Source organism: Globicephala melas, chromosome 10 (assembly GCF_963455315.2).
Source record: "Globicephala melas chromosome 10, mGloMel1.2, whole genome shotgun sequence".
NCBI lineage: Eukaryota > Metazoa > Chordata > Mammalia > Artiodactyla > Delphinidae > Globicephala > Globicephala melas.
The window spans coordinates 66,424,085-66,439,036 of NC_083323.1; the positions used below are offsets into that span (position 1 = coordinate 66,424,085).

General features: G+C 37.5%; 1 protein-coding gene across 2 annotated transcripts in view; it reads right to left on the reverse strand.

Annotated features, from left to right (window-relative positions):
• Positions 1 to 14,952, reverse strand: part of ANO6 (anoctamin 6) — a 202,533-nt gene that overhangs the window by 52,756 nt on the left and 134,825 nt on the right. For both annotated transcript variants that reach the window (XM_030835326.3, XM_030835325.3), the window contains 2 exons: positions 11,452 to 11,586; positions 1,546 to 1,651 (listed from right to left, as the gene is read on the reverse strand). In XM_030835326.3, the coding sequence (XP_030691186.1) occupies positions 1,546 to 1,651; positions 11,452 to 11,586 (241 nt within the window). The remainder of the gene's footprint in view (positions 1 to 1,545; positions 1,652 to 11,451; positions 11,587 to 14,952) is intronic.

Genomic DNA, 14,952 nt, shown 5'->3' on the forward strand with positions numbered 1-14,952 from the left:
AGGGACATATTTGAAAGTCATGTGCTTAAGGATGGCTAGGTGGAGCAGAAGATATGAGAAAAGAGATGTGGGTTGGGTGTGTGAAAAATAATTTCTTAAGGAAAATGGAATTTCCATTTGTACTTTGTGGAGTGCAGTTTGCCTCTGGTATTATTGTCGGCACTTGCCTTAAATCCAGTGCCTGGGGATACACACTAACTAGTGACCTTTATGGGTCAACATCACTGGAAGGCAGGTTCTCTCTCTCACTAGCTCCAAGTCTTTTACTTTGAGTGATCTATGATAGATATTTATAGTCTGAAACTTGTGTTGGTTGAGGGGGGTGGGAAATGAAATGTATTTTAATTCATAAATTAAGTGTAGAAATCCATGTGCTGACAATACCCTGCAATCACCTTAATTAAGGGGTGGAACAATTTTCCAAACATAGAGTTCAGTTTGAGAGTAGAGTGCCTGGTACTACAGTCAGCCACTGAAGAACACGGTAATAGCAAGGAAGGCAGATTTGCTATCATTTTCTGGCTTTGTCAGTTACTAGGCGGGTGATCTTGAGCAAATCATTTAATCTCTCAGATCCTCAGCGTTTAAATCTGTAAAATGGACGTAACACCTGTTCTGCCAGTCTCACAGTGCTGTTTTGTGTGTCAAGTAATGATATAGTTACAAGAACTTTGCAAAGTATAGACTATAAAGTGGCATCACTATCTTAGCAGTGTATTCAGTTAAAATAAGACTTACACGGAGTAGATCAGAATATTCTGAGGTCATATAAAGATTCCTAAACTTTCACGGCAGAACTAGGGGACAGAGGAAAGATCAAGACAATGGAGACTACTACAAACATCAAAGTTGTCAGGAAAACTCTCTGAAGCAAGCAGACCATCTTTCTTCCTGTCTGGCGTTTCTGGCATGCCTTTCAGTAAGCTCTCTCCAGTCTCAGTGCTCTTCCTAAACCTCCTGGATTTTAAGAAGTCATATAGCTCAAGATCATCTGCATGTATAAGGGGAACCAGATGTGTTTTGTGGGAATGTTTTGAGACAAAGTGAATAGCTGTTACCATTTGCAGACAAAACCTTTCTTAAGAATTTTTATAAATACAGTCTAAATCTGACCAGCAAGGTCTTTAAAAATCCAAGCAGAGTTTCAGCACACTTTCAAAGTGGGAAAACACAAGTACAGATTTCAGGTTTCCATTCACTTGAATTAAGGAAAATACTTATAATAGTAAACCTATTAAATAGTATTTATGAGATAAGCCAGGTTTGAGATTTCTGCTTTGATTACCTGAAATACTTAAATTAGTTTCAATTCCACAGTTCCTCACTGACCCTTCAGGAGATTTTAGATAAGGCTTTTAATTTCAATTTATTATTTGTAAACAAGGAATAAACACATGCATTTTATATCTATCTTTCAAAATGAAGATTTAGTTGACAACCTTTCTAAATTCCTCAGAGGGAAAAATTATAATCACTATGTTGTACTAAAATTTTTAGAAGAAAAAACATCTTTCATTACTTGTAAATGTTTGGGAAAAAAAATACCTTTGAGGACTCGCAAGTAACATTGAGTTTCCAGAATGGACAAAGCTTATCACACTGAGGGCACATTATGATCTTGCCGCCAATATCAGGATCACAAACTTCTTTGCTAAAGAAAAGAGAAAAATAAAATTTAATTTTAAAAAAATTTAATGAACAGGACTTTCTTTCTACAAGCATGATAAAATCCAACATCCATTCATGATAAGAAAACTAAACTACATTCTTATGAAACTAGGAATGGAAATGAACTTCATTAACCTGATAAAATCTTGCTATAAAAAACCATTCTACTTAATAGTAAAATGGTGAAAGTATTTCCTTTGCATCAGAAACAAGATGATGGGTCCTGCTATCATCCCTTCTTTTCAGTGGAGGTCCTTGCCAGCACAGTAAGTAAAACAAAACAAAACAAAACAAAAAAACAAAGATAGGAGGAATGGCAAGGGAAGAAAACTCCTATCACTAACAGATTACATAACTGTTTATATGGACAACTCAATAAAACCTGCAGATAAATTGTGAGAATAAATGAGTTTAGTAAGTTTTCTGGACACAAAATCAGTATACATAATATATATAGGGTCACAAAAAGAAACTGTGTCTCTAAAGACCTGCAACAGCTTTTAAAACACCATTTTTCAATAGCTTAAAAAATATGAAGAGCCTAGGTATAAAAATCTAATTCAAAATGTATGAAATTTATATGGAGAAAACGATAAAACTGTTCTGGGAGAGTAAAGAACCTATATAAATTGGGTACATTATCATGGTCACAATTTGGAAGAATCAATACTTGAAGATGTTACTTCTCCTTTATATGAGCTGTAAATTGAATAGAAGAGCAAAGCCTCAGAACACTCAAGACATCTCCTAAAGAACAAGGTGCTACTGGGATAGGTTAAGAAAAACTGAGCAAGAGAACAAAATAAAGAGTTCAGAAAGAGACCTCTGTATACACCCAAACTGATGTAGAACATGCAGGGTAGGCCCAGCAAATTAGTAAGGTAAGAACTGATGTTTGAATAAATAGGGCTGCTGCAATGGAATATCACAGAAAAAGGTGAAGTTGAACCACAAAATCCTATCATATACAAATCAATTCCAGGTGGAAAATAAAAATGCAATAGTACCAACTTATTAAAAAAACAATGAAAATTAAATTTAAAAGACTATCTAGATAACCTTGGGGTAAGGAAAAATTCTACTAATGAGACAAAAAGCTTAAATCATAAAGGAAAATATTAATACATTCAAAATCTTTTAAAAGTAAGAACTTCATTAAAACACCATAAAGAGAGGGAAAAAAGATAGTCACAGACTGGTAGAAGTTTTGCAACACGTAAAAATGACAAAGGACTACTCACAAGAGTATTTTTAAAACTACTACAAATTAGTAAGAAAAAACCAACAAACTAACAACAGGTTACACACTGCTCGCTCTAGGAGAAGCCATGCAGATGGACTCTTACGTGAATGGGACTGGAGTTGCAGAATTAGTTGGCCCTGCAACTAACTCAGTAAAATATAACTGGGCATGAGAAACACTTCTAGAATATCTGAGTAAAGATCTTGGAAAACTTGCTCCTCTATAAAGCAAAGACACTGGCAAAATCTGTCAAAATTAACCTCTGCAGAACTGTGGAAATTAAACAAAGTCTTCCAGCAGTCTGAGGGGTGCTTATTTGAGGAAAAATAGCTGAATCTTTTCCATAAAATTTGGGGCACTTTAACTTGACTTATTGCCATCCCCATAACCTCAGCTTCATGGTGGCCTTTAAAACCAACAGTCTCACAACCAAGGTAGCCTAGCAGCCACTGAAGGGGCAGAAGTGGTTTGAAGTTACCAAAAAACCCATCCCCAGAGAGTTGTCACTATTTGACCTATCTCAAGCTCATGCTGTGCAAATAGCCCTATCCCCAGAGTGTCTGTTGAAAGTAATTAGCAGGAATTATTTAACATTACAATTGCCTGAGGCAGTGACACCAACGGAGACTAACAAGATGCTGACTAGAAAACTTAGAAGGAAAAACTGCGAAATGAGATGTTCTGGGGGTGGGGGTAGGGTTAAAAACCTCCAACAAATTCCCAGAATTGTGGACAGTGCATATGACCAGCAAAGACCTGAGAAAACCTTAATCTCTCAACTCTGGCTGACCTTGAGGTTTCACATAAGCAAGAAGTAAAGGCTAAGGAAGAGCTGCAAACTGCCTGCTGGAGGGCTGAAGGCATTCCCCAACACACAAACACAGAGCCACTCGGCAAAGGCTCAAAAAAATGATTGGTTCCAAGTATGTAAAGAAATCACTGTCCAATCATTAGCTGACAACTAAGCTTTTGTACACAGATCTCATGGCTATGCACGATAAAGAATACAGACTTTACAGAATTTGCTCAGGAAAATAACTAAATAAATAGCAGCAGCACAGCAATGACAACAGAAGCAACAACAAACCCTGAGGAGGGGAAAAATCTGGTTTCCAGATCTGCCACAATATTTTAAATGCCCAGTTTTCAACAGAAAATTACAAGATACACAACGAAACAGAAAAGTTTGGCCGTAACACAGGGTAAAAAAGAGGTCAATAGAAACTCCCTGAGGATGTCCAGACACTGAAATTACTAGACAAAGACATAAATAAGCAATTATACATATGTTAAAGAACTAACAGAGGGCTTCCCTGGTGGCGCAGTGGTTGAGAGGCCGCCTGCCGATGCAGGGGACGCGGGTTCGTGCCCCGGTCCGGGAAGATCCCACATGCCGTGGAGCGGCTAGGCCCGTGAGCCATGGTCGCTGAGCCTGTGCGTCCGGAGCCTGTTGCTCTGCAACGGGAGAGGCCACAACAGTGAGAGGCCCGTGTACCGCAAAAAAAAAAAAAAAAAAAAAGAACTAATAGAAACCATGCTTAACAAATTAAAGTATGTGACCATCTCATTGTACAGAGAATATCAATAGATAAAAATTATTTAAAAGACCAATAATGACTAAAATGAAAAATTCACTAGAGAGGTTCCTCTGCAGATATGAACTGGCTGAAGAGAAAGTCAGCTAACTTAAAACTAGGTCTATTGAGATTATCCAGTCTGAGAAACACAAAGAAAAAGGAATGACAAAAAATGAACACAGCCTCAAGAGATGGGTGGGACACCATCAACAATACACATAATAGGAGTGCCAGAAGGAAGGAGGGAAAGAAAGGGGCGGAAACAATATGTGAAGAAATAATGGCTGAAAAACTTCCCAAATTTGATGAAAACCTTAATTTGTACATCCAAGAAGCTCAACAACCTCCAAGTAGTATAAACTTAAGAGATATCCAAACATAGGCACATCAGACTCAGTGTGTCAAAAGACAAGAAAAGAGAATTTTGACAGCAGAAAGAGAAAAGTGACTCAACATGTACTAAGACTCCTCAGTAAGACAAGCAGTTGATTTCTAAACAGAAATCATGAAAGCCAGAAGGGAGTGGGATGATATCACCGAAGTGCTAAAGGAAAAGACTGTCAATCAAGAATTCTATATCCAGCAGAACTATTCTTCAAAAAAGGAAGGACAGTTTAATTAGGTCCCATTTGTTTATTTTTGTTTTTATTTCCATTATTTTGGGAGACAGATCAAAAAAGATATTGCTGCGATTTACGTCAGAGAGTGTTCTGCCTATATTTTCCTCTAGGAGTTTTATAGTGTCTTGTCTCACATTTAGGTCTTTAATCCATTTTATTTTTGTGTATGGTGTTAAAGAATGATCTAATTTCATTTTTTTTTTAACATGTAGCTGTCCAGTTTTCCCAGCACCATTTGTTAAAGAGACTGTCTTTCCACCATTATGTAGTCTTGCCTCCTTTGTCATAGATTAATTGACCACAGGTGTGTGGGTTTATTTCTGGGCTTTCCATCCTGTTCCATTGATCTATATTTCTATTTTTGTGCCAGTACCATAGTGGTTTGATGACTATAGCTTTGTAGTACAGTGTGAAGCCAGGGAGCCTGATTCCTCCAGCTCCATTTTTCTTTCTCAAGATTGCCTTGGCTATTTGGGGTCTTTTGGGCATATATCCAGAGAAAAACATGGTCCAAAAGGATACATGCACCCCAGTGTTCACTGTAGCACTGTTTACAATAGCCAAGACATGGAAGCAACCTAAATGTCCATTGACAGAGGAATGGATGAAGAAGATGTGGGTGCATACACACAATGGAATATTACTCAGCCATTAAAAAGAATGAAATAATGCCATTTGCAGCAACATGGATGGACCTAGAGATTGTCATACTAAGTAATTCAGAGAAAGAGAAATGTCGTATGATACCCCTTATATATGGAATCTAAAAAGAAATGATACAAATGAACTTATTTACAAAACAGAAACAGACTCACGGACCTAGAGAAGGAACTTATGGTTACTGGGGGGAAGGGTGAGGGGAAGGGATAGTTAGGGAGTTTGGGGTCGATATATACACACTGCTATATTTAAAATGGATAACCAACAAGGACCTACTGTATAGCACAGGGAACTCTGTTCAACGTTATGTGGCAGCCTGGATGGGAGGGGAGGTTGGGGGAGAATGGATACATGTATATGTATATGTAAGTCTGAGTCGCTTTGCTGTGCACCTGAAACTATCACAACATTGTTAATTGGCTATACTCCAATATAAAATAAAAAGTTTAAAAAAACATGAAGGAGAAATTATTTGAAAGATTTATATTTATATAATAGATTTTTATAATGAAGGAGAATTATCTGAAAGATTCCACTGCTAGCAGACCTGCTCTACAAGAAATACTAAGGAGAGTCCTTCAGGCTTAAATGAAAGGACACTAGGCAGTAAGTCAAACTCAGCTGAAAAACTAAAGAGCAATGGTAGAGGTAACTACATAGGTTAAAGAAAAAGAAGAAAATATAAATACATTTTTGCATGTAATTATTTTCTTCTATCTGATGTAAAAGATAACTGCATAAAACAATACTTATGAAACTGTGTTGATGGGCTTATAAATGTATAAAAATGTAATCTGTTTGATAATAATAGCACAAAGGGGGAGGGGGACAGACCGATACCAAAGCAGAGTTTTTATATGTTACTGAAATTAAGTTGGGATTAATATGAACTAGATTGCTTTAAAACAAGATGTTAATTATAATCTCCAGGGCAACCACTTAGGAAAATACCAAACAAACAAACAAAAAAATAAGAAACAACAAATTAAAATAGAATTAAAATGGTATACTAGAAAATATTTTATACAAAAAATGTAGTAATGGAGGAATGAAAAAAAAGACATAAGACATAGAGAAAATAAATAGAACAATGGAATAGAAAACAAATAGAAAAATGGATGTAATTCCAAGCTTATCAGAAATTACATTAATGTAAGGGAATTAAATATTCCAATCAAAAGACAAAAGGCAGAAATAAATGGAATAGAGAATAGATATGCAACAGAGAAAAATCAACAGTTGGTTCTTTGAAAAGATCAATAGAATTGACAAGTTTTTAGCTAGACTAGTCAAGAAAAGAAAGAGAGAAGATGAAAATTACTAAACTTAGAAATGAAAGGAGGAACATTACTGTTGACCTTACGGAAATAAAGAAGGAATATAAGGGAATAATGTCAATAATTATATGCCAACAAATGGAATAATCTAGATGAAACAGATAAATTCCTAGAAAAACATAAATGACTGAAGTTGACTCAAGAAGAAATAGAAAACCTGAATAGACCTACAGTGAGTTAAGAGACTGAATTAGTAATCAAAGAAATGCCTAAGCCCATGTGGCTTCACTGGTGAATTCTATCAGCCATTGAAAGAAAAATTGATGCCAATGCTTCATGAACTCTCCTAAAAATAAAGAGGTAGAAACATTTCCCAATTCATTCTATGAAACCAGTATTACACCGATACTGAAACCAGACAAAGGCATCACAAGAAAACTATAGACTACTATCTCTTATGAATATAAATGAAAAAATCTTCAACAAAATATTAACAAATTAAATCCAGTAAATCAAATCAAATCAAGTGGGATGTATCCAGGAATGCAAGGACCATTCAACCGTACAAAAATCAATTCATGTAATATGCCATATTAACAGAATAATGGATTAAAAACTAGGAAGAGAGGAGAATGTCCTCAACTTGATAAAGAACATCTACGAAAAAACCACAGCAAAGATCATCGTTAATGGTGAAAGACTGAATACTTTCGTCCCAAGATCAACACTGTACTAGAGGTTCTAGTCAGGGCAACTAGACAAGGAAAATAAATTAAAAACCTCTAGATTAGAAAGAAATAAGTAAAACTATTTCTATTCCAGATGATATGATATAGTATATTAAAATCCTAAGGAACCCACCAAAAACTGTTAGAATTAAGAAGCCAGTCCATCAAGGTTATAATACACAAATCAGTATATAAAAAGTAATTGTATTTCTATACAACATGAATGAATAATCTAAAAATAAAATGAAGGAAACAATTTCATTTACAATAGCATCAAAAATAATAAAATACTTAGAATAAATTTGAGAAAAGAAGTGTGAAACGTGTACACTGAAAACTATAAAATATTGATAGAAATTAAAGATGACCTAAATAAATGGAAAGCTATTCTGTGTTTATGGATAAGAAGCCTTAATATTGTTAAGATGGCAGTAGTCCTTAAAGTGACCTACAGATTCAATGCAATTCTGGCTTTTTTGTAGAAATGAACAAGCTGATCCTAAAATTAACATGGAAATGCAAGGTACCCAGAATAATCAAAACAATCTCGAAAAACAAAGTTTCCAATTTCAAAACTTACTAAAAAACTATAGCAATCAATATAATCTGGTACTTGCATAAAGGACAGACATGTCGATTGATAGAAACGAATTGATAGTCCATAACAAACTCTTATATTTATGGCCAAATATTTTTTGACAAGGGTGCCAAGATAATCCAATGGGGAGAAAATAATCTTTACAAAATGGTGCTGGGACACCTGAATATATACCTGGCAAGAAAGAAAGTTGAACCTTTACCTTATACCATTTACAAAAATGAACTCATAGACCTAAAACTATAAAACTTTTAGAAGATAAACATTGAGAAAGTCTTCATGACTGTGGATTACAAATGCTTTCTAAGACATGACACCAATAGCACAAACAACAAAAGTAAAAAATCAGGTAAACTGCACTTCATTAAAATTAAAAACTTTTGTGTTTCAAAGGACACCATCAAGAAAGTGAAAAGACAATTCACAGAAGGGGAGAAAATATTTGCAATATAAATATTTGATAAGGGGCTTTTATCCAAAATATATGAAGAACACTTAAAACTAGACAATACAAATGACACAATTAAAATGGGCAAAGAATTTGAACAGATGTTTCTCCAAAGAAGATATACAAATGACAAAGTAAGCACATGAAAAGACCCTCAACATCAGTGGGCATTAGGGAAATACAAATCAAAGCCATAATGACCTACCACTTCATACCAACTAGGATGGCTAATATTTATTTGTTTATTTATTTATAACCCAGCAATAACAAGTGTTGATGAGGATGTAGAGAAATCGGAATCCTCATACATAGCTACTGGGAATGTAAAATGGTACAGTCACTTTTAAAAAGATACTTGGCAGTTCCTCAAAATGTTAAATCTACAGTTACCATACATCCCAGCAATTCCATTTTTTGATATATTCTCAAGAGAATTGAAAACATATGTCCACACAAAAACTTGTACATGAATGATCACAGCAGAATTATCCACCATAGCTAAAAAGTGGAAACAACCCAAATGTCGACTGATGGATGGATAAACAATGTTGTTGTGTATCCATATAATGGCATATTATTTGACCACAAAACGGAATGGAGTACTGGTCCATGCTATACCATGGATGCACCGTGAAAACATTATGCTAAGTGAAAGATGACAATCGCAAAACACCACATGCTGCACATACTATACGGTTCCCTTTAGGAAATGTCCAGAATAGGCAAATACGTAGAGACAGAAAGTAGATTAGTAGCTGCCAGGGGCTAAGGGGAAGGGAGGTTAGGGAGTGACTACTAAAGGTACTAAAGGTTCCTTGTGGGGTGATGAAAATGTTCTAAAATTAGATAGTGGTGAGGGTTGTAAAACTCTGTGAATGTAGTTAAAACCACTAATTGTACTCTTTCAAAGGGAGCATTTTATGGTATATGAATTATATCTCAATAAAGCTGTTATTTTAAAGTGTGCATAAGCTTTAAACAGGCCTTTTATAGAAGAGGAAATACCTACAGTATCCTCTGCCTATCCATAGATATTTTCAAAAGCACACAAAATAAATTATATTTTGTAGGGGTACAAGTACATGTGAAAAAGAATATACAGTGTATGCTAAGGAATGAGAAAAATAAAATTTAGCATAGTTGTCATTTCCAAAGTAAGGGGATGCAATTGAGCAAAGCACTTCACAGGTAACAGTTATGTTCTTTTTCTTAAACTGGGTAATGAATCATTACTCCTTACATCTTGAATACATTTTCTATTCTTGTGACTCTGAGTATGTAATAAAATTAACTGTAAATACATATATTTTAAGTATTTTAAAACTATTTAAAAATTAAGTAAATAAAGTCACAATAGTTTTGAGCACAGGGAGTATATCCTCAAGACTCTATCCCCCCCTCCACACCCTTTTCTGTAAATTAATTTGTGTGAAAGAGTAGGAAACATGTGCTGTGCCTGTTATGGTGATTTTATAAAATAAATTATAATGAGAGCCACCACCATGCAAGAACCGTACAAAAATGCTACTTTTTCACTTTGAAAGTGTATTTTTGAGATACCTTTTTGTGGCTGGAACAATATGCGAAACAATGGAGAAGCCAAGGACAAATTTAGGCAAAAGATATCAACATTCAGCCTTTGGCCCTAAACTCTTTTCCAGTGAAGAGAGGAGAGTACTTCCAAGACCATCTGCAGCTTTCTAGCTAAGAACCATAACGGGCACAAACACTCAGAATCCTCTGTTAACAGAATGGATAATTATGCCTATACATCAGAGCTTCCATGTAAGCTTCCTGCCTCCAGAGCCAGGCTCATATGCCCTGGGCTAGAAAAATGTGGTCATCGGTTTGTCACTGTTGCCCAGAAATTTTGATCTGGCTGTCACACCTGGACAGAGGCCAGATGAACAAGAGAGAATGCCTGGTTCAGTGCTGCATCCCTTCTGGAGGTTGAGATCACCAAAAGCAAAGGATTAATAATACATTTCAGAACAGTGATGGTGAAATTCAGTGTTCTGGCACCCATGTATTTCCCTCTAGACAGCGCAGCTGGTATTTTAATTGCAACATCAAGCACAAACTCATTCTTTACTACTTTTTCCCCCCTAACACTGTTAGGGCTTTCTTTCTTTTTTTTTTTTTAAAGTAAAACAAACAAAAGAAAGTATCATTTACTTGAGTTTTCAAACATGTATTCCTTAATATATGTTAAGAAGTCATTTCTAAAAACATAAAAACACCAATTTTACCAGTTTTGCCATTGAAACCCTGAAGCAATCAGAGCTGCTCCTGGCCCACATCTGTGGGGCTGAGTGAAGCATTCCTCTGGGAGCCAGAAGTTCAAAGTTGATCCTCCCTCCTGACCTCATTTCTTTTTCAAACAAAGTATTGTCTTAAAATACTGGCGTGTTTCCTAACGGTAATATTCCTGTCAGAGGCTGGGCTGCGTTATCTAAGAAAAATTTTCTTCCATTTCACTTAGTTATTATGCTCAGGACAAAAGGGATGTATCATCTAAAGCCGTAAGTGTTCTGCGATGAGTCTTCTTTTACTAAAACAGTCTAAGTCCCTGAAAATAATTTTATGTCTAATCGACTTTTCAGCACGGTAACAAGGAATAGAGAGAGGTTACCTCCATGTACAGTTATTCTGATTAAAATATCCGTAGAGAAAGCAAGCCACTCCCACAACTGCTGCCAGGAGAAGCATCTGAGTGTAATAGCCCAGCCAGGCAAAATAGATTCCAATCTTCTCTCCATAGTATTTCCTGAAGAAAGACAGAAGTTATTTTCAGAAGAGACATATGAACACTCTGCAGCTTTATCCTAATACTAATTTCTGATCCTAAATAAAGGGGGCTTTAGAATTAAACCTCTGACTCAATTCACCCTTAAAAACATATCCATTTTCATAGCAGGCCCCAAATTCTACTGTGAAACAAGAAGTGTTTTACATATCATGGAAGTACTGATCACGGATTAACCTGCTGAAGAGAAGTAAATTAGAATATAGCAAAGGAGGGGAAAATGCTGAATATGGAGCAGATAGAGAATATTATCATCACTCTTTGTCAAGACTGGCAGATTTGATCAATTCCCCCAGATTGTTCTTAACATGCATGAAACAAACGAACACGAACAATTTGCTCAGTTACCTGTTTTTGCTTTATCTCGGGAACTTCCTCGGAGCAAATGTAATGTAAATCACAAATAATAAGAAAATGCTGATAACAATGAACTAGGAGTGGAATGGCTCTCTGACCAAAATACTTATAAAACTCATGAGAATGGGAGAGGGCAGGACGGATGCGACTGAGGAATCTACTGCCCTGTATTCTCTGTATGTAGCACTTCTATTTTTCCTAAGTTTTAGAGACTCTTCAATGTTTTTAAATTAATCCGGGGTAAATGGAAGAGGCCGGGTGGGCGAGATAAGAAAGGAGGCAGGGCATGAAGCAGGGCCAGATTGTTCCTGAGAGGGAGACAAGTACACACAGGCGGAGACAAAGGGCTTAGGGGTGAGGAGAAAGCAACGAGACACTCGTTGAGGCGACTCTTGCTGATACTTTTCCTCAACGCACTTTTCACTTCTGGCTCAGCAGTGGTTGGTAAAACCTGTAGGTTTACTTGGCTCTGGGGCCTCTATGAGGCTTCTGGCTCAGTTTGGAGCTGGGCTGAGCTCTGCAGGCTTAGCCTGGCGGGGACTCAGCCCTGAGAAACAGCCTGGAGTTCTAGAAGACGTCACACAGGAACATCCCCTGGGTTGGACCATCCCTCACAGGGCAGCTGAGAGAAGAGCTCCCTGGTCACAGGCCGCGGTGTGGGTCACATCCATGGGGGAAAACGAGGGGCTGAGGCCGATGTGGAACCAGGAGGCAGGAGGAACACAGTGTGTCCGTTCTCATGCGACTGGGGCTTTGTGGTCCGGCTCACGGATGACAGGTAAATGGCAGGCTCGGGATGGTGTCTGGGAGAGAAAACCCTGGCAGTGGGTTTGACATGTCTTGGGCTCTTTGCTGTCAGGCTTTCTGAATATGTTCTTATCAATCATGTGCCCTGGAAATACCACATTTAAAACTGGAAATCATGTTGGGAGTCGCCTGCTCCAACTACCCAATAGTAAAAATATCCTGCTACATTTGGAGAGCTGGTCAGGCAGTCTTTGCTTGGGTATTTACAGTGACAGGGGCTCATTACTTCCGAAGGTACCCCCGTCACACTGCAGGCAAGAAGGTCAGAAAGAACTTTTAAAATCTTAAACAGAGCGCCTGCCTCCTGGTTCTTGCTGAAAGGCTGGGGAAAATGAGAAGCCCTTCAAATGGGATATTCTCTGATTATTATCTCTCTCTGCCCCAAACATCCCAGTTCTTAACACCAATTTCTAAAACTTCAGCTTTGATTTTTTTAATCAAAGTTATACCTATACATTCATTAAAGAGTCAAACACTTCTATTGATAGAACACTGATTATACAAAGAAGCAGTCCCCAACAACTTCTCCCATGTCCCGGCCAGAAGCAAGCACTTTCGACTCTTATAGCTGATTCCTGGAATATTTACCTCCGTCTCTCTAAATAATATACCTGCAGTGCAGTTTATTGACTTTTCAGTTATATGTATCACCTACTGATGCTCTACTTTGGAAGATGAGGATTAAGCTCTCTTTTTTTTTTTTTTTTTTTTTGCGGTATGCGGGCCTCTCACTGTTGTGGCCTCTCCCATTGCGGACGCGCAGGCTCAGCGGCCATGGCTCACGGGCCCAGCCGCTCCGCGGCATGTGAGATCTTCCCAGACCAGGGCACGAACCCGTGTCCCCTGCATCGGCAGGCGGACTCTCAACCACTGCGCCACCAGGGAAGCCCTAAGCTCTCTTTCAATCCCCGTCTCATCTACACACCCACACCTCCACTCCTCCATCCTCTCGACATAGTTACGATATAATTTTGATTAGAGCAATATCCTTGCTTTATAAATAGTAAGACTCTGTAAAGACTGCTCACAGCTGCATCAAGTCATCTGCTATGCTTACTTTTTCTCTCCTGCCCAATATTTTGTTTTCTCTGGAATTAATAATTGTCTTGCTGGTTCATTGCTTAGTTTTCTGTGTACTTATCAACGATTCAACCCCAGACTTTCCTTTAATGTGTAACTTTCTCACTACTTTCTAACACACGAGGTAGCCTATCAATTTCATGTCCTTGACTCAATCTCTTCAGAGGTCCTGCCACCTGGATTAATGACTTGCTAGTCCTGCCACAGAGCTGTCACCTGGGATCGCCCTGTCCCTCTCTTGGGTTGGGAAACCCCATTTACTGAATCCACGTCTTTTTCTTGGTGGAGTACCTCCTCCATTACTTTGCACGTTTAAATTGTGAAAATTCCTCAAACCTAATCAACAGTTTGGCCATAACTGCATTCGGACCATGAGTTAAAAAAAGCACCTTCCTCAGAAATATGAAATTCTTGCTCTCTTTTCTTGTAGGTGGCAGTGTTGTTGTTGAGAAATTCAGTGCTATTATGAGTCCTGCTCCTTCATATGAAACCTGTTTTTCTTTCTGGAGGCTCGTAGGATCTTCTGTCTGTCTGCAGTATTTTGAGAGGTCACGCTGCAGTGGCTTGATGGCTCCCTGTTCATTCTCCAGGCTGGGCTCTGACTACTCTGTCCATCCAGAGACTCAGGGCGCTCAGTTCTTCAATACAGTTCTACAGGTACTTGTCATGAAATATTTATCTGATTTCCTCCTTACATTTTCTCTGTCCTTATTTTTAGCATTCCTATTATTTGTCCATTGCACATCCTGGACTGATTTTTAAATTTTTCTCTTTTCCCCCATTTTCCCGCTGTTCCTTTATATTTTTGCTCTACGTTCTGCACAATTACTTCAACTTCATTTTTTAACACGGCTGTTGGGGTTTTTTCTGTTCTGTTCATTTTTAATTCCTAAGAGCTGCATTTTATTCTCAGAATAATCCTTTCTTTCTTTCTCTTTTTTAAAATAGAATCCTGTCCTTGTACTGTGGATACCACATCTTAGCACTCAGAGAGAGTGCTGAGGGAAACTTTGCTTTTTTTTTCCGGGGCAAAGTCTGTTTCCTCCAGGTTGTTCTTTCTGGTTTGTATGGTTTGCTGTTTGG